This window comes from Notamacropus eugenii, chromosome 4, assembly GCF_028372415.1.
Source record: "Notamacropus eugenii isolate mMacEug1 chromosome 4, mMacEug1.pri_v2, whole genome shotgun sequence".
NCBI lineage: Eukaryota > Metazoa > Chordata > Mammalia > Diprotodontia > Macropodidae > Notamacropus > Notamacropus eugenii.
In genome coordinates, this window is record NC_092875.1 from 174,710,609 (window position 1) to 174,729,031 (window position 18,423).

At 34.8% G+C, this 18,423-nt stretch overlaps 1 protein-coding gene across 6 annotated transcripts in view; it reads left to right on the forward strand.

Annotated features, from left to right (window-relative positions):
• The window catches only part of CDYL (chromodomain Y like), a 175,078-nt gene that overhangs the window by 73,480 nt on the left and 83,175 nt on the right, over nt 1–18,423 (forward strand). For 3 of the 6 annotated variants that reach the window (XM_072603712.1, XM_072603713.1, XM_072603711.1), the window contains exon 2: nt 8,109–8,775. The exons of 1 other annotated variant lie outside the window; for it this stretch is intronic. In XM_072603712.1, the coding sequence (XP_072459813.1) occupies nt 8,109–8,775 (667 nt within the window). Of the gene's footprint in view, nt 1–7,649; nt 7,714–8,108; nt 8,776–18,423 lie in introns of all 6 variants that reach the window. 2 more of the 6 variants (XM_072603714.1, XM_072603715.1) reach the window with 1 other exon arrangement.

Sequence of the window (18,423 nt, forward strand, 5' to 3'; positions counted from 1 at the left end):
TAAGTTTTTCTTTCTACTTTATCAAACATTGGGTAATTGAATTCCTTTGTTTCTGAGCCATATGTTTTTGTAGTCTGTTCTATTGATCTAATTAGAATACGTTGACCAAAAACCAATAAGTTCTTACTATGTACCAGATATTTTGTATGTTGGGCATAGAAAAATGGGCAAAAGACAGTCCCTGCCCTCAAGGAACTCGCATTCTAATGAGAGAGACAAGCTATACAGGTTAAAGAGGGAAATAATTTAAAAAGGGAAGACACTAGAGAATTTGAAGGGGTTGGGAAATGCTTCCTAAGGAAGATAGGATTTTAGTTGGAACTTAATAGAAGCCAGGGATGCTTGGTAGGTGGGGATGAGGAGAAAGAACATTTTAGCCACTGAAGACAATCAGAGAAAATGCTTAGAGCACTTGGAACAACAAGGAGGCCAATGTCATTGAACTGAAAATTTAGGGATTAAAGGGGTAAGAAGTCTGGAAAATGTAGGAGGACGCTAAGTTATAGGGGGCTTTGAGCATTAAGTAGAGGATTTTTATTTGATCTTGGAGGTAATAGGGAACCTCTAGAGTTTATTGGGTAGAATTTATGACAGGTTTCTGACCTGCTCTTAATGAAGATCATTTTAATGGCCAAATGGAAGGTGAATTGGAATTGAAAGGAGGCATTCCCACCATGTGGCTATTGCAGGGGTCCAGGCATGAGAGCATGAGAACCTACATTACAGTGGTGGCAGTGCCATAAGAGAGAAGCAAAGTGAAATCAACAGGCTTGTATAAATGAATTGGATATTGGTATTGAGAAATTGTCAAGAGTTAAGATGGGACCTAAATTGGAAGCTTGGAGGACTGGGAGGGTGGTGGTACTCTCAGTTATAATAAGGAATGTAATAGTGGCAAAGGAAAATTTTGGGGGAAGGTAACAAATTCTGTTTTGAACATGTTGAGGTTACAATGTCCATTGGACATCTAATTCAAGATGACTGAAAGGAAGTTGGTGATGCTACTTTAGACGTCAGCAGAGAAATTAGGGTATGCTAATAGACTTGAGAAATATCAGTATAGAGATAATTAAATCCATGGAAGCTGATTAGATCACCAAGTGAAGAGAGAAGAGAGCCCAAGACAGAACCCTGAGAAGCAACTATGGATAAGAGAGTTTGATCAGGATGAAGATCCAGCAAAGGAAATTGAGAAGTGGTCGGATAGGTAGGAGGAGTGCCAGGAAGGAGAGGGTTATCTGGAAAACATAGAGAAAAAGAGAGAATGAAGGAGAAGATGATGAACAATGTCAAACATTGTAGAGTTGAAGTAGAATAAAGATTAAGAAATGGCTGTTTGATTTGGCAACCATGGTCATTGGAATCTAGAGAGAACAGTTTTGGTGTAATGAAGGTCACAACCCAGCTTATAAAGATTATATTTTTCTATTTTTTTAACCAATTTCAGATGGTTTGTATGACAACTACTTTTTAACTTAAAGTCTAGAGGTGCTATTCTCTCATCCCCACTTTCATCATTTCCTATGGTTTTCTTGATCTCTGCATTTTTCCAAATGAATTTGATTATTATTTATATATTCTATAAAATCCTTTACTGATTTGGTACATATTCAAATGGCATTTGGTAGTATTATCATTTCTTTGTATTGGACAGCTCTACCAGGTGCCCTGAATATTTCTATAGCTAATTAAATTTTTTTTTTTTTCAAAGGAGCTCTTTGTAATTTTATCTCTACATGTAGTTTGTGTGCTTTGGTAAATCAATCCCCAGATATTTTAAGTCCCTTTGTAGGTTTGTTTGGTTTTTCATAGCATAAATGAACGTTATACTTTTGTCAAAGACTTTTATGCATCTATTGACAAAAATCATATGAGCTTCAATTTTAGACTTTTGATATGAGTAATTATATTGATTTCCTTATATTGAACCATCCTTGTATCCTTTGTATATATCCAACTTGGATGATATAAATGTTTTCTTGGATAAATCACTGAAATCTTTTTATTTGAAGATTTTGAATTTATATTCTTTAATGACTCAATAATATTAATGGCAGCTTTTCTTCTGTGCTTTATGCTTCCTTTGGTTAGATATTAAGACTTTTTTCCAAAAGGATTTTTGTTGGAATGCTTTTCCTGATAATTATGAAAGACAGCTTTTCTTTTTCTTCACTCCAAATTATATTTCCCTCATTATCAAGAATATTATTTGTATTTACATACTCTCTGAGTTTGTGTTCACCCCTAAAAGGAAAGTAATTAAGAGTACTGTTCTCGTTCAGATTTCAAATTTCTTCTTTGCTAATATCATTCAAATAAAATATCTAAATCTGTTTCTCTTCGAAAGATAATCTCATTATAAAGTAAGAACTAAGTAATAATATATTTTATCTCATTTGATACTTGTAACACTCCTATGTGGTACCTGACAGTTCTCATCATTTTATAGATGGGTAAGCCATGACGTTATTTGCTGTGACCACTCAGCTACTAAGTGTCAGATGGGATTCCAAACTAGCTCTTTCTCCAAATCTAGCCGTCTTTCTTCTTTAGCACACTTAATTACTCTCCTTTCTCACTAAAAAGAAGAGGACACAAAATTCATTGGGCTTGTTATGAAAACACATGTAATTGTAATTATTCTGTTTCCTAGAAGTCATCTGGTCAAATCTAAATGAGAATACTCTGAAAAATTAGGTGATATAAAGAGGCCATCATGATGTGAATAATGAGTCCCCAGGAGATTGAGACTCCCTCAAGGTTGCACAAATAGTAAATAGCAGAACTAGAATTCCAACCAAGGTTTTTCATTTCTAAATCTGTTATTTTCAGGAATGTTGGTTTATCTTTCAATACATATTTGTCATAAGCTTTTAAGCTATACTTTGGGAAATGCTAATCACTTAATCCAGTCATAACTTCCTTGAGGGGAGGTCATCTTGATACTGCTTGAATACTTCCACTGATAGGTAATCCACCACTTCCCAATACAGCCTTTTCCAGTTTTGGAACAGCTCTATTTATTAGGTAATTCTTCATTATGTTAAACCATAAGTTTTCCTCTCAACTTCAGCCCAATTCCTTCTGCCTCTTTGGCTGAGCCGAATAAAATGAATCCCTCATTAACATAGTAGCCCCTACAATACCTGAGTTTCTGCTCTGTCCGTCTTTAAATCTTCTCTTGTTCAGGTCTGAATACCTTTAGTGCTTTGAAGTGTTCTTCCTGTTGCATGATGTTCAGCCCCTTCACCATCTTGGCTTTACAACTACCTCCCCTGTAGATTTCCAACTTGGTGATATTGAACACCGCATTTGCTGTGCAGTTTTACCAGAGCTGAGACATGACAATCAATTCACACTTATCTGTCTACTTGCTGTCCTTTCTTCCAGACTCCCAGAATGTAAGCTCCTTAAGGACAAGAACAGTTTTCATTTTTATCTTCTATGCCCAGTGCCTAGTGCAGGAGTTGTATGCATTAGGTGCTGAATAATTATCTTTTTACAGAAGAAAAGGGTGAAATTTTTTGGTTTTTTTGTCTTATTGGTGGTGGTGGTGATAGTTTTTTTATATGGCAAGGTGGGAGTGTCATCAAGGAAGGCTTAATGAAGGCAAATATATTTGAACTGGGTCTGAAAGCAGGCCGGAAACTGGACAGTAGTTGCTGGTAGGTAAAGTAGATATTTGATCCAGAGAAGAAATTAAGTGAAAAATTGGAGATGAATAATCATGGGACAGGTAGTCCTGGTTGACTTAGGTAATAGTGTATGAATGGAAGTAGTAGACTTGGCTGGAAAATTAGATTAATGCCAGTTTTTAAAAAATAATTTTTTTTGTTTATTAACATAATATAACAGTAAAGGATAAGAAAATGTATTTTTATTAAAGTTTTATCACAAAGTAATAACATAGTTATAGAAAGCAAAATTTAAAAATAAAAATTACTTAATATCACAAGCCTACACTGTCATGATGAAAATATTATTATAATTTAAAATATTTTAACAGCCTAGAAATGGATTGTTTTCAGTTTTAAAAAAATGTTTAGACACATGCTGGTAAGTTGTTCAGGTATTTTTATTTGTGTCTGATTCTTCATAATCTCATTTAGAATTTTCTTGGCAAAGATTGCTTCTCCAACTCATTTTATGGATGAGGAGACTGAGGCAAACAGAATTAAGTGACTTGCTCAAGGTTACATAGCTAACTAGTAAGTATCTAAGACCAGATTTGAACTCAGGAAAATGAGTCTTCTGATTCCTGGTCTGATGTTCTCTCCACTGTGCCACCTAATTGCCCCATGACGGTAAGTGCAGAGAGCTTTATCCTTATCTTGGCAAATGTGCATACTTTGATCAATTAGGTTCAGCATCCATCATATTTTGCTTCGTAACTTCTGTCGCCAGGAACATACCTACAAATTCTTTGAGAGAAAACTCATTTGCATGTTGCCTGACATTATCAGTTTTTTGGCATTATCACTCTTCCTCAAATATTCATTGTTGCTGTACATGAACTTTGTCATCTGTCAGTTCTTCTGAGATTGAATCAGGCAATTCTAGAACATTAACATTTTCTACTATATCAGTGTTTAAGATGTCTTTGACATTTCTTCTGTGCCAGTCTGCTTTTGAGGGGGAAAAACTTTTGAAATTTATTTATTTTTAGTTTTCATTCACTTCCATGAAATTTTGAATTCCAATTTTTCTCTCCATCTCTCCCCTCCCCCACCCTAAGATGGCATATAATTTGAAGTAATCAGTGCCAAATTGTTAAAGCCCTTTGATACAGCCATTTGGACTTTATTCAGTTGGCAGAAGCTTATTGAAGGTTCTTGATCTGATGGTAGAGAGGTGACATAACCTTAAGGTAGTTAGGCCATAGTGTGTTAAATGAGTTGAAATGAGGAAGGAATCTTCCATAATTTCAGGAGAGCCTTGAGTATTGCAGAGCAAGCCTCCTACTCTTCTTTAACTAGGTTTTCTGTACCACTCTACACACTTATTGTTCCAAACTTATTTTTCTCTCTTTAAATCTCCAACAGTACTCCCTCTGCACATCTTCTCAGTTGTGGACCTTCAACACTTTGCACCTACCCCCACCCCCATATATTTACTGAGGCTGTTTTCAAAGAGCTGTTTTTTTCTTGTCTTAGTCTCCCTGAATATATTCTCTTCTATGTCATTTGCTCCAGTCTGTAAGGAATAGGTAGCCATTTGCCTTCCCAATACACATCTTCTATATATGCCCTTCTGAGCTCATCCCCTCCCTCATCTGTTGCAAATTCTCTCTCTCTAATCTTCATATTTCCCCTATTCACTGTTTTCTTCCTTTACTTAACAAGTTGCCCCATAATATCATCATTATATCTCTTTCCCCTTCATCTAAACTCTATCTCTACTTCCTCTCCTCTATGTCTTCCACACTGTCTGAAGTTTGGTGTTTAGCTTCATTATTAGTCAATCTTGATCCTAGTATATTTCTTGTATGTACTTAAAATATTTACAGTCTCCTACAATAGAATGGTGGCTCCCTGAGGGCAGGGGACCTTGCCTTTATTTTTATTCTATGGACATAGTACGCTTCTTGGCACATAACAACCACTTAATAAATGTTGATCGTCCTTGATCTTTCTTCAGCATTTGATGCTTTTGACCACCTACTCTTCCATATTTTTTTTTTATATTCCCAGTGCTTTAACAAAGGCTGATATAGTAAACAATAAATACTTGCTGATTGATTGATTCTATACTCATAGTCTACCACCTCTTTACCAGGAGGAAGGAATTAATGTTTTGTTTGTTCTTTAGAACTGTTGGGTGGTTACACTGATTTGTGTTAGGTACTTTTTCATATTATTTTCTTTTACCTTGTTATTTTTATTGTACATATTCTTTTCATTCTTTTGCTTTCTTTGCTCAGCATCAGTTTTTGCAACACTCACCATATTTTCTGGATCTTTCATAAGGAGAAATTTAGGTCCTATGAATTGGTAGGTGTTCAATTTCAGTTTTATTTTATTCAGTATCTTAACAGATTATGAATTTGATTGGAAATTTGGGGGTACTGCTTTTTTAAAAGGTGTTTTATGAAAATAATGCATCTACTGTGAATAGACAGATGTAGTCTCATGGAAAGTAAATGAGGGAAGGGACGAGGAGAGTTTTGTTGTAACTTGTTTCTTTGAATTTACAAAGCCATGGGAGGACTTGACCATGAAGAATGTCAGACTTCCACTCTTTAAATATTGGTTCTTGTAATGATATTTTAAAATCTGATGATTTCCTAGTTTTTCTTCTATGTCTAATTGAGAAAATGTACTAGCAGAGTTTTTTAATTTGGCGGTTTAGCAACTGGGAATAATCAGAAAGTTTCATGGATGAGGTAGCACCCAGGTGGTCTTAGGTAGAAGAGAAGGATTTCAATAAGCATAGAAATGTTAAAGGTGTATATTTGAAATAAAGACCAGCTGATGACAGAGTGCAAGTGAGATTTAGGTGGACCTTTTTGGGGGGGAGGGGATTAAAATTTTCAACTTTTAAAAAATCTTTATTCTTGTAGTTACTAAGGTTACCACTGCATTCATATTTTTAAAGCTGTGCTCATACATTGGTTCTCATGATAGTGATAAAGATACGTATTAGGCATTGCTCTAGTGGGACTTTTCCATCTGATTTGTAGCTGAAACCTTACATATATGTTACCTCCCTTTGTTAGAATGTGGACTTATGGAGAGCATGAGTCTTACTTTTCTGTTTCTGTTTGTATCAGTGCTTTGCACTTAGTAGGCACTTAATAAACATTGCATTCATTCATTTAGTGTTATGCTTGTTGTTTATATGCAAATTACTATCTTTGAAAATAGTAAAGTATAAAGTAATGAGAAAAATAACATAGTACAGTTGATACCTGGATGTGAGGAAGATTTTGGTTAAAATCCAATCATGTCACCTATTGCCTGGATGACTCAGAACAAGCTACTTTTTGCTCCCAGCAATTCTCTAATACCATACATCAATTGCAGAACAGTTGTCAGGAGTTTTCTCAAAAAAAAATTAATTTTATCTTTGTGCTTGACTCTTTGTTATGAAATATCATGGCACACTGAAAGTTCAAGTTGGTTACATTGTAGAGAGTTCTCAGGAGACTCTCACATAAGCCACTCTGCCTTTAGTAAGAGCAGCCATTTTTGTTGAGCTCTTTATGAGTTCAGGATCTGTCCTTAAGTTAGTAGGTATATCTAACGAACAATATTTGTCTGCCATTATGTGTGCTCGGCGAGTAAGATATATTTCAGATTTTAAAAGACCTTTTTAAAAATCTGCAGTAACAGCCATAATTTTGTGGCATACCTAGTAAAAATTGTGGCACATCCTTTGAGAATCACTGCTACATCAGTGAAATCAGTTTCAGTATTCTTTCCATCCCCTTTTTGTCCCCCTTCAAAAGTTAATTAAAATTTAAGATTCCAAAAATGTGTAGAGAAAAGTCTGTCCATTTTAATTAATAGAAGTCCTTTTTTTTTTAGGACTCTTTAATACCTCTTTTTACTTGGCCATTTAGGATAGGGCCAATCAAGATAATAAGTTTTCTTTTTCTGTGAGCATGTCACTTCATACAGAGATAATGAAACTCTGTTCCTCATTCGCAGACTGGACCCCCTAATCACAGTTAGCTGTTCCACAGATGCATGCTCTTAATGGGTCACAAAGGTGGTGAGTATGTATCACTCTTCATCCCATTACTCATTCAGAGCCAAGGTGACAGTGGATCAAATCTGTTCCATAACCTTTACATATAATAGAATATATAGAGAGAAAATAATATGTATATATAATAGCACCTTATCTTGAACAAGAAACAACAAAAAGTCTGGCTAGTTCACTTGCTTGTATGCTATGGAAAAACCCTATAGTGCTTATTAGGTTGTTGAGATTTAAAGGAAATGACTTAAAAACTTTGGACAGTTGCCCTTTTATTTTCAGACGAGCTTGTTTGTTTTCTCTCTTAAGTTTTTGTTCATTTGTTTTTGGGTTCTTTTTATTATTAAAGCCCCACCTTTTCACAGAGACTCAATATAATGTCTTCAACTGTCTTTTTTTCTTAACAGGTAGAAAGAATTGTTGACAAGAGAAAAAACAAGAAAGGAAAAACAGAATATTTGGTTCGATGGAAAGGCTATGATAGCGAAGATGACACTTGGGAACCTGAACAGCATCTTGTGAACTGTGAGGAATATATACATGACTTTAACAGGCGTCACAACGAAAAGCAAAAGGAAAACACATTAACCAGAACAAATAGGACCTCTCCAAACAACGCTAGGAAACAGATTTCCAGATCTACCAATAGCAGTTTTTCAAAAACAGCTCCCAAATCACTTGTTATTGGGAAAGACCACGATTCAAAAAATAATCAATTATTTAATGCCAGCCAGAAGTTTAGGAAAAACACATCACCATCTCTCTCCAGCCGAAAAAATATGGACCTTGCAAAATCTGGTATTAAAATTCTGGTCCCCAAGAGTCCTATTAAGAGTAGGACAGCAGTCGATGGCTTTCAGAATGAAAGCCCCGACAAACTGGATCATATGGAACAAGATCAAGAAGACTCTGTGGCCCCAGAAGTGGCAGCAGAAAAACCCGTTGGAGCTTTATTGGGACCTGGTGCAGAAAGAGCTAGAATGGGAAGCAGGCCAAGAATACACCCATTAGTGCCTCAGCTGCCTGTCCCTGTGACAACCACAATTGCCTCAGGATTAGCAATCAATGGGAAAGGTAAGTGTTCCTTAAAGAGATACTCTACTCCTCATTCAGTATATTCTGCTTCTGCTTAAGGAGTACATGTCCTATAAAAAAAGAGTGTAAATGTAGAGTGGGGGGGGTATGGCTGCTAGATAGCGCATTTTTAAGATTTTTGCTATCTTAAGGTTTTGTTATTGAAAACTACCAGCATTTATTTTAAGCTTTCATTATCAACATAAGATATATCTATGTTTAACTTGATATTCAGTGTACAATTCCAAAATATTCTGTCACCGCTTAGAATTACTTTAATGTCATATTCTAAATATGTCATAAACAAAAATGCTTTGAATGTTAGCAGTATGTGATGGAGATAATCACAAGATTTAAAATAGTCTTTCCTTTTCCACCCTATTTTTTGATGGTATATATCTTTAATACTGAGAGATAGTTTATGTAAATTTATCTGAGTCACCTTAAGTCTAAGGATGATGGGATAGTTATACAACTTGTTCATTCAGGTGCTACCTTTTTGAATAAGGCCAAATTTTACCTTATAGCACCTCAGGGGATTTCTATTATTTTTGTATAGGTAAAATAATCCCTCTGTTAGGAAGTCAGTGTGATAAGCAGGGAAAGAGTACTGAATTTGGAATGAAGAGGACCTATACTTGAATCCTGACTCTACCACTTCCCTGCTTGTGACCTTGGGAAAGGGACTTGATTTTTCTCAAGTGTTGCTCATATATAAAATAATGAAATATGAGAAATAGGTAATCTTGCTCCTTAGACGTAAAGTTTCTCAGGTCTTAAGCAAATATAGGTATTTAAAAAACACATTTTAAACTTTCCATTCATTTTAAGTGCACACATATGGATAATTTAATTTAAATTTGTCTTTAAAAGTGTACCCATTAGATTTTTTGGCATTGTATCATAGTTGATGTAAAGACTTCAAAGTTCCTAGCAGATTAACATATTTCAGTGACAGTCAGCATAGTAAACCCAAGAAGAATTAATCTCTTTTCGTAAAAAAGATAAAATATTTTTGACTTAGCTCCCCTGTGATTAATAATTATTTAAATGTTTGCCATTGGGGGATTATAATACACTTTGAAGGTCTGAAGCAAATGGGGCAAATGAGTTTGTTCATGTAACATTATTTGTACTGAGAGGCAGGAGAGTATTAGAATTAGAGCCAGGAAGACTTGGCTTCATAGCCCACATATAGCAGTACCTTTGTGACCATAGTTCAGTCATTTAACTTTTCTGAACTGGTCTGTGAGACTAGATTACATAATCTGATTGCACTCTGCTTTGAAGGGAATCTCAACTCTTTGAAATGTTAAGTCCTTGAATAATGTTACATTCTTAGTACTATACAAGCAGCCTTTTTTTCAGTTTAGTCATATGGACTTAATATGAAATATAAAATTGTTTTTGCTGTGTGTTTGTATGTGTATATACATATATACACACAGACATTTACACACACCCAGTACTATTTTTACTTTTAATGATATGATGATTTAGTAAACTTAAAGAAACAATTACATAGGCCTGTCGAATTGTAGGTGTATAAACCAATCATTTAGATGTTGTACCAATTAAGAATTCTTTAGTGTTGAATGAAAAATAACATTTTACTCCCATTCTTTGAGCAGTTATTAATGTATAAGGGAAAACAGCAAAAGCATGAATCTCATGTCATTGCTTATGCATATAAAAATGTATAGATGCAAACATTTTGTCAGTCTTTGAAGGTTATCTAAAATTGAGAGATGTTAATTTACAGTATAAAGTCATTAAACAAAGTGATATCAATTTTGGTATATACAAGTATGTCAGGTTCATTAAAATAATTGTATTTTTTTAATAAACATTTTAATTACATGAAACTTTATGGAACAGAAATCGGTATTCACTCATTAAATTGTTTTATTTTTTTGTAATGCTAGAACTACTTTTAAATACACTAATGTTTTTAGTTTAAAAAAAGAATTTTCTCATGTATTTTAGTTGATCATATTTCTAAATCAGGTTTCAGGATTATAAATCTCTCCTTCTTAGAAATTTGAAGAAAATTCATGATTTCATTAATTTGAATGAGAGAAGGGTTTAACTGTTATCTGGGATCTGATATCCTTGTCAGTTATTTTCTGGACCCATGACTTTTTATTCCTTTTACATCATTGTCTCTTGCCAAGGAACCTTACCCTCATGTTATATTTCCCTCATTACTCTACCCTTCTTGTAAGAAATTCGGATACTCAAGCAAAAGTAATCAATGAATTATGCTTTAGTAGTCAGTATAGAAGCATAGCTTTCTCCTGAAACTTACATACTTCTAGAGATTTTTTTTTTAATTGTTTTGTTATTCTTAGGAAGACTTACTCATTTTAGTCTTTTTGGTTTTTTAGCAGTCTTTCATGACTTAAAACCTGATCACTCTGATGTTTTCGTAACGTCATGGGAGTGGGGGAAGGCTTTGATTTTATCTCTTTGGGGGTACTAAACATGTACAAACCCCCTACACCAAAATTCAGTTTAGCAATTTTTTGTAATTTGTAAACTTTGAAGGTTGCTTTGTGCAAGAAGAGATTAGGTTCCTTGCCCAGAGTCATAGCTAATTGTCTCAGAGAAAACTTAAACCTAATTATTCTAACTCTAATGCCATTCTTGTCTACTAACTTTACTGTTCCTTCAGCAGTAAATATTAATGATAAAATAATTATTGCACCCTTTCCTTATTGCGAGGTATGCCCTTAGCTCTAATAATCTCTCTAAGAAAAGGTTCATTTAATTTCTTTTTCCTCCTTTTTTTTAAAGTAAGATTTTGTAGGTGTTTTCTGTTCTCTCACGTCACCATACTTGTCCCAAGACTGTCCCTCTCCTCTCTCCTTCCCAGAGAGAGAGAGCTCCATCCAGTATGACAAATAGCATTTTTTAGAGAGAATAGATGATTACATTTAAAATGTTGAAAATATATGCATTTTTTAATATCTGTAGACCTTCCACTTCCATGAAGCAGTACAGGTTGGGGAAATCTTATATCTTCATTTGAGTACTGCTTGATATGTATAATTTTTATGCATTTACTTTTGATTTTTCTATGTGCATGTTCTTAGCATTTATACAGTTACTATTGTATTGTTTTCTTGGCTCTGCGTATTTCACCGTGTATCGGTTCCTATAGATTCCATGTTTCTCTGTATTCATGACATTTTCTTACAGCACAATAATATTCTATTACATTTATGTACCATGATTTTTTTTAGCCATTCCCCAATGTTTGGGCATCTACTTTGTTTCCAGTTCCTAGCTATCTTAGCTATCACAAACATCTGTAATATATAAATAATAACTAATAATCAATATTTAATTAATTTGATATACATTTATGAATGTAAAGATTTTGGGATAAATGGGGACTTTCTTTTTACTGATGTCTTCCTTGGATATAAACCCAGTAATGGAGTCTCTAATTCAAAGGGATGGGGCATTTTAATCATTTCATTTTCATCATTTCAAATTGTTTTTCAAAATAATGATACCATTTTGCAGTTCTACTAACAATATAGTAGTGTGCCTCCCCTTCTGTAATCCCTCCAACATTTATTCTTGTCCTTATGTCGTTTTTTTTTCCATTTTGCAGAGTATATGATAAAATCTCAGGATTATTTTGATATGCATTCTTCTTAATTTTGTTGAGTTCTCTCATTCGGTTATGAATACTTTGTATTTCCTTTTGAGAACTCTTTGTTTCACATCCTTTGATCACTTAACTATTGGGGAATAGCTTTCAGTCTTTTAGCCAAACCCTTGTCAAAGAAATTTGATAGTTTCTTTTCCCCCATTTGACCCTTCTTAGCCTAGTTGCATTAATTTTCTCCTTGAAGAAGCTTTTAAATTTTCGTATCATCACTTATTTATTTAATCTTTTCGATTGCTTCTGTTGTCTGTTTTGTTAAGGATAAATCTGCTGCTCATAGCTGAGAGAGGTATATGATCTGCTTCTCTTTTCTATTCGATATTCTCAGTCTTTTGTTTTTTCCAAATGAATATTATATCATGTTCTTTAAAGTATCCTCTTGATAATGTGATTGGTATAGCATTAAAAGTATAAATTAATTTTGGTAGTATTGTCATTTTTATTACATTGGCATGCAAATATTAGCTATTATTATTATAGATAATAACTTTAGCAAATCTTCAGGCTACAAAATAAATCCTTAGAAAATCATAGTAGCTTTATAATAATAAATCACAAGAAGCGATAATAGAAAAAAAATTCAATTCCAAATAACTACAAAATGCATGAAGTATCTGAGGTTCAACCTCCCAGGTACATAAAAGACTTGAATAGATTAAATTAAAAAGTGTTCCTTAAAAAAATAAAAAACTTAGACTAAGTTATTATCTATAATAAGAATAATTAACATTTATATATGTAGTACTTTGCACTCAGCATTGTGTGAAATATTTTGCCATTATCTCATTTCATTGTCGCAAGTAAGGTAGGTACTATTATTATCCCCATTTTACAGATTAGGAAACTGAGGCAAACTTGCCCAGGATCATCCAGCTAGTAAAATATCTGAGGCTCACTTTGAATCCAAGTCTTCCTGTTTTAATTAGTATCCTTTTATTCCCTTGGATTTTCCAAGTAAATCATCAATGTCATCAGCATACAGGCATAGTTTTATATGTATTTCATCTATCTTTATTCTTTTAATTTCTTTCTCTTGTCTTACTGGTGTTGCTGACATGTCCAGAACTACGTCAAATGTGGGAAGAGGGAGCATCCATACGTCATTCCTATATTTTTTGGGGAAACTTCTAATGAGTTATTGTGTATTTTCTTTCTCTCTCTCTCCTCTCCCAGGTTCCCACCCCCTATTGCAGATTCCTCCTTTTTTTATTCTGTCCATTATTTTTTTGCTCTGCAGGCCACTCAGGAACAACATTTTGTTGTTCTGGGTTCTCAGATTCTTTAGTGTGTTGGATTCCTCCTCCTCCCTTTTTTTGGGGGCCTTTTTTTTTTTTTTAAATATATGTTTGAAATTGTTTACTAGATTCTGCTATTGATGCTTTCCTTGTCATTTTATCTGCTTATGTTTGAGGTCTTTCAGCTTTCTTCTTCCTGGGATCTATAGTCATTTTAGTCTTTTCTTCACTTGTTTTCTGCTACCGTTCACTTTCTGACTCACTCTCCTCTGATAGCAGATTGGGGTTCTGAGTCCCAAAACATCACAGTCTCTTTCCATGCTAGGCAATTTATAGTTCACTTGTCTAGATTTCTGCCCCAAAAAACTTTTGGGTGATCAGAACTGACCCCAACTGAACACTGCTCTTTCCCTCAAGTTTAGTGGACTATTAAATAGCCCTCCACACACATTGTTCTGTTCTGGTTTCCTGTCCTATTCCCTCTGTTTCTTACTTCTTTGGTCTGTCAGCTTCATTTTGGAGCTTTACAGTACTGGTGCTATAGGGTTGGTTGTCCCAGAACCAGGAATTCAGAGATATATAGCACTGGCCCTACAGGGTTGTGTCCTTTCCACTGACTTTTGCTTCTGAGAGGCTCTAGACACCTGGCTGTTGTCAGTAATCAGGGCAGATTTTCACATCCTGGAGCCTGGAGTTTTGTTAAGAATAAATCTCCTACACATAGCTGAGAGAGTTATATAGCATCTTTAGAGCACTTGGAAAGAAATGAGGGGAAGGGAGAAGATTGGTGAGGGTGGGGGTTTTTTGTAGCTGTGTGTTTTACCCTTGTGTCTCTTAGGTGCCAGCAACATGGGTGGTGTAAGAAAGAGGTGCCAAGTTTGCTCAGGGTCAGAGAACGTTGTTGACTGTGTGTTTTAAAGCCTATTGGCTTCTGAGTGTCCTAGACTATGGAGACAGCTCAAGTCACTTTATCTATGGCACATAATTTTCTTTTCAAGAAGTTATGGAGATCAGATTAAAGATATTGGACCTCCATCTTGTTGCTCACATGACCTGTATCATCATTGTCTGTTAATGGATGAACTATTATAGGAAAATTCTTGGATATATCTGATTGTCACTAAGTGAGAAGAACATACTGCTAGACTGAAATTGATAGGATCCTTAATGGGACGTACCATTAATTATAATCTCAATTTTGTGAGAGAGGAGATACATAGAAATCTGACGTCATGTGATTTGTACCCTAGAGTTAGGAAAATAGATTTCAAAGCATTCAAAATAAAGTCCAACCAACTAAAATGGCTTGAGGTAAGTTAGCTCAGGAGAGATGGAGCATGCTCAAGAATGAAAAATCTGAAGAGAAACAATCTCAGTGAGGAGGAGAAAGTGGTCTAAAGAGACCAATATGGATGCAGAGGGAACTCAAAAAAAACCCAGCATATTTAAAAATGAATATATACAAAATGAAAGCAAGGCCAAGTGATAGGTGAATAAAGGAACATTACTTGGTAAAAACAAAATAAACTTAAACCAGAAATGAAGGCTAAGGACTACAAAAGGGTTTGTTTCTTCGTTCTTTTAATCAATATTGAAAGCAAACGGGAAATCAAAGAAAGGTTGGAAACTTTTCATACAATAGATGGAATAATGAGAAAAGGTGATGGAGAGATGTCAACGATAATCAATTTTCCCTGGATTCAGTTTTCTCTGCAAAGGACGTGACAGAATAAATAATGAATCACAGATTATTGGTACACTAGGCAAGGCAACAACAAAGGGGCATCTGGCTGTCCTTGTTGAATTCAAGTCACTTACCTAGATTGGTTCTTGCTGAGCCACTACCAGTGATATTGGAGAGATCATGGAAAATAGGAGCAATCCACAAGATTTGTTGTTGAGGTGTCTTAGTTGTGTCCCACTCTTTCTGACTCCATTTGGGGTTTTCTTTTTTTTTTTAAAGTTCTACAATCACTACCATAAAACTTAGATTTTCTGCCTACCCACCACCACTCCTCTGCCTCCCCAAGACAGCATACAATTCTATATAGAATCTACACATATTTTCCTATTAAATACATTTTCACTATAGTCATGCTGTGTAGATGAACTAAAATAAATGGAAAAAATCATGTAACAAATCAAAACATAATACACACCTACACAAAAATGATCTGCTACATTCTGCGAATGAATTCCATATTTCTTTCTCTGAGTGTGGAAGGCATTTTGCCTTAGAAGACCATTGGGATTTTTTTTTTTTTAAGAGCTTGCGTTGTTATAAAGTTCCAAGTCTACCAGAAAAAACTCTTGCACACAGTGGTCATTGCGCACAAAGTTCTCCTGGTTCTTGCTCCTTTCACTCAGCATCAGATCAGTCCTCTCTGAAGTCTTCTTGTTCATCATTTCTTATGGCACAATAGTACTCCATTACATTCGTATATCATAATTTATTCAGCCATTCCCCCATTGATGGGCACCTCCTTGATTTCCAGTTTTTGGCAACTACAAACAGTCCTGCTATAAATATGTACATGTGGGACCCCCTCCCATTTTTATGATCTCTTGGGGATACAGTCCTAGTCGCAATATTGCTGGGTGAAAGAGTGTGCACATTTTTGTAGCCCTTTGGACATAGTTCCAAATTGCTCTCCAGAATGGTTGGATGAGCTCACAGCTCCACCAACAATGAATTAGTGTTCCAACTCTCCCACATCTTCTCCAACATTTATCACCTTCCTGTTCTGTCATGTTTGCCAATCTTATAGGTGTGATGTGGTACCTCAAGAGTTGTTTTGATTTTCATCTCTCTAATCAAAAGTGATTTAGAGCATTTTTTCATATGATTAGAGATGTCTTTAATTTCTTCCTCTGAAAATTGCCTGTTCATATCCTTTGACCATTTATCAATTGGAGACATTTGCGGTTTTCTTGACAAACATACTAGAGGGCTTTGCCATTTCCTTCTCTAGCTCATTTTACAGATAAGGAAACTGAAGCATACACTTAAGTGACTTGCCCAGGGTCACAAGGCTAGTAAGGGACTGAGGCAAGATTTGAATTGAGAAAGAAGAGTCTTCCTGACTTCAGGCCCAGCACTCTGTTCACTATGCCACCTACTTGCCTAATCCACAAGATTGAAGGTAGGCAAATGTCCTGATATTCTAAAAAGAAGAGATTAGCCTGCTAAATTGAGGCTTGTGACCTTTCCCTAGATTGATCATTTTAAAGCTTAGCCTCCTTAAATGCTTGCTCACACCCAAGGTGAACAATTTCATTTCATTATTCTTATGTTAGTAGAAAGCTACTTTGAAAATATTTTTTGTTTTTCATAACATGTTATTCCAATTCCATATTAAAACAAATCAAGTGCAGTTGATTCCCGTGAGCCTGCTGCATTCTGTAGGATGGTACTTGAAGTCTACTATACTCAAAGTTAAGTGTGAATTGTTACTTTTTCTAATTTGGGACTTTTTCCTCTAAGAGAGAAATATAAAGTGTTATTTTGGTTATGTTGTGGTGGTGTACCTCTAGTGCTATTAATTCTGGGATTAGTCTCTAGGAAGTTGGTCATTATCTTCTCTGGGTGCGTATCCCCATTAACCATACCAGTGCCACATGCTTGTCTTTTTCTACTATTTTTTACAACTTGATTGTCCCATCTTACATAGGGTATTTAGGACCAAGTCCTTTCTCTAAACTTAGAGCATATATGTTAGCACTGTTTGGATAGTTAACTCAGATAGTTGATTTATAACATTTTTTGTGCTATTATGTAATCATGTAACTCTTGAATATCAGATGTTTTGTGGATGTTTCCTGTCAGCTTTTTGAATCCCTTCTTTCAAAATTCAAGAATCATCTTCTCTTCCATGATCCTCCCTCAGCTACTTACTTCCTAAACTACCCTGTCTTTTTTCATTGTGTTCTTGCATCTCCAGTTTCTAATACAGTGCCTCATACATGGTCTCTTTGATAAATGTTTTTTCTTTAACTTGAATTGCTGTCTTCAAGTCATCTTTCCAGATAAGTCTAGTTATTTCTTCCTTCTCAAGTAGTTATGTACATATTGTAATCCTCTTCTTTGCACACACAGACACACACCACCTGTGGGAATTATTTTTTGGTCCATTTTATATTCTTCTTACCTAAGCTTTGTGACTGGATTGTATTGCCTTTGCACATTTTCACATCCATAATTATTAGTTAATTGAGAAGGAAAAAAACAAAACTTGACACGTTGTCCAATATTTTGTAAACTAGACACAAAGCCAGTTTGTCATCTATCTTCCCTCTTATTTTAAAATTAGATTACTTTTAATGTGGTTGAGACTAAAAATTAACTACAAATGAAATACAACTTGACCCAAAATCTATATATCCTATCCAGTGCTCTAAGGAACTACAGTTTTCTTCTTGAAATGAGTGCAAAGCTATAAATGGGTGTCTATTCATCTCATTATTCTTTACCTACCTAACTACTACTAGAATAATTTTTTTCTGTAAACCTGAAAGACTGACCCCTAATATGGTATATCCTCAAGCATTTCTTACTTGTGCATTGTTATGTATCATTAATGTATTCATGAATAGATCCTTCCTTTGGAAGCTACAACCACGACGCCACCCAATCAGTATTCCTTCTTGCCTAATAACTGTGGATCTATTGATTCAATAAATATTTGATTGAAAAAAATTATTAAAAAGTCAATTATTTGACAATTTTCATGGCAT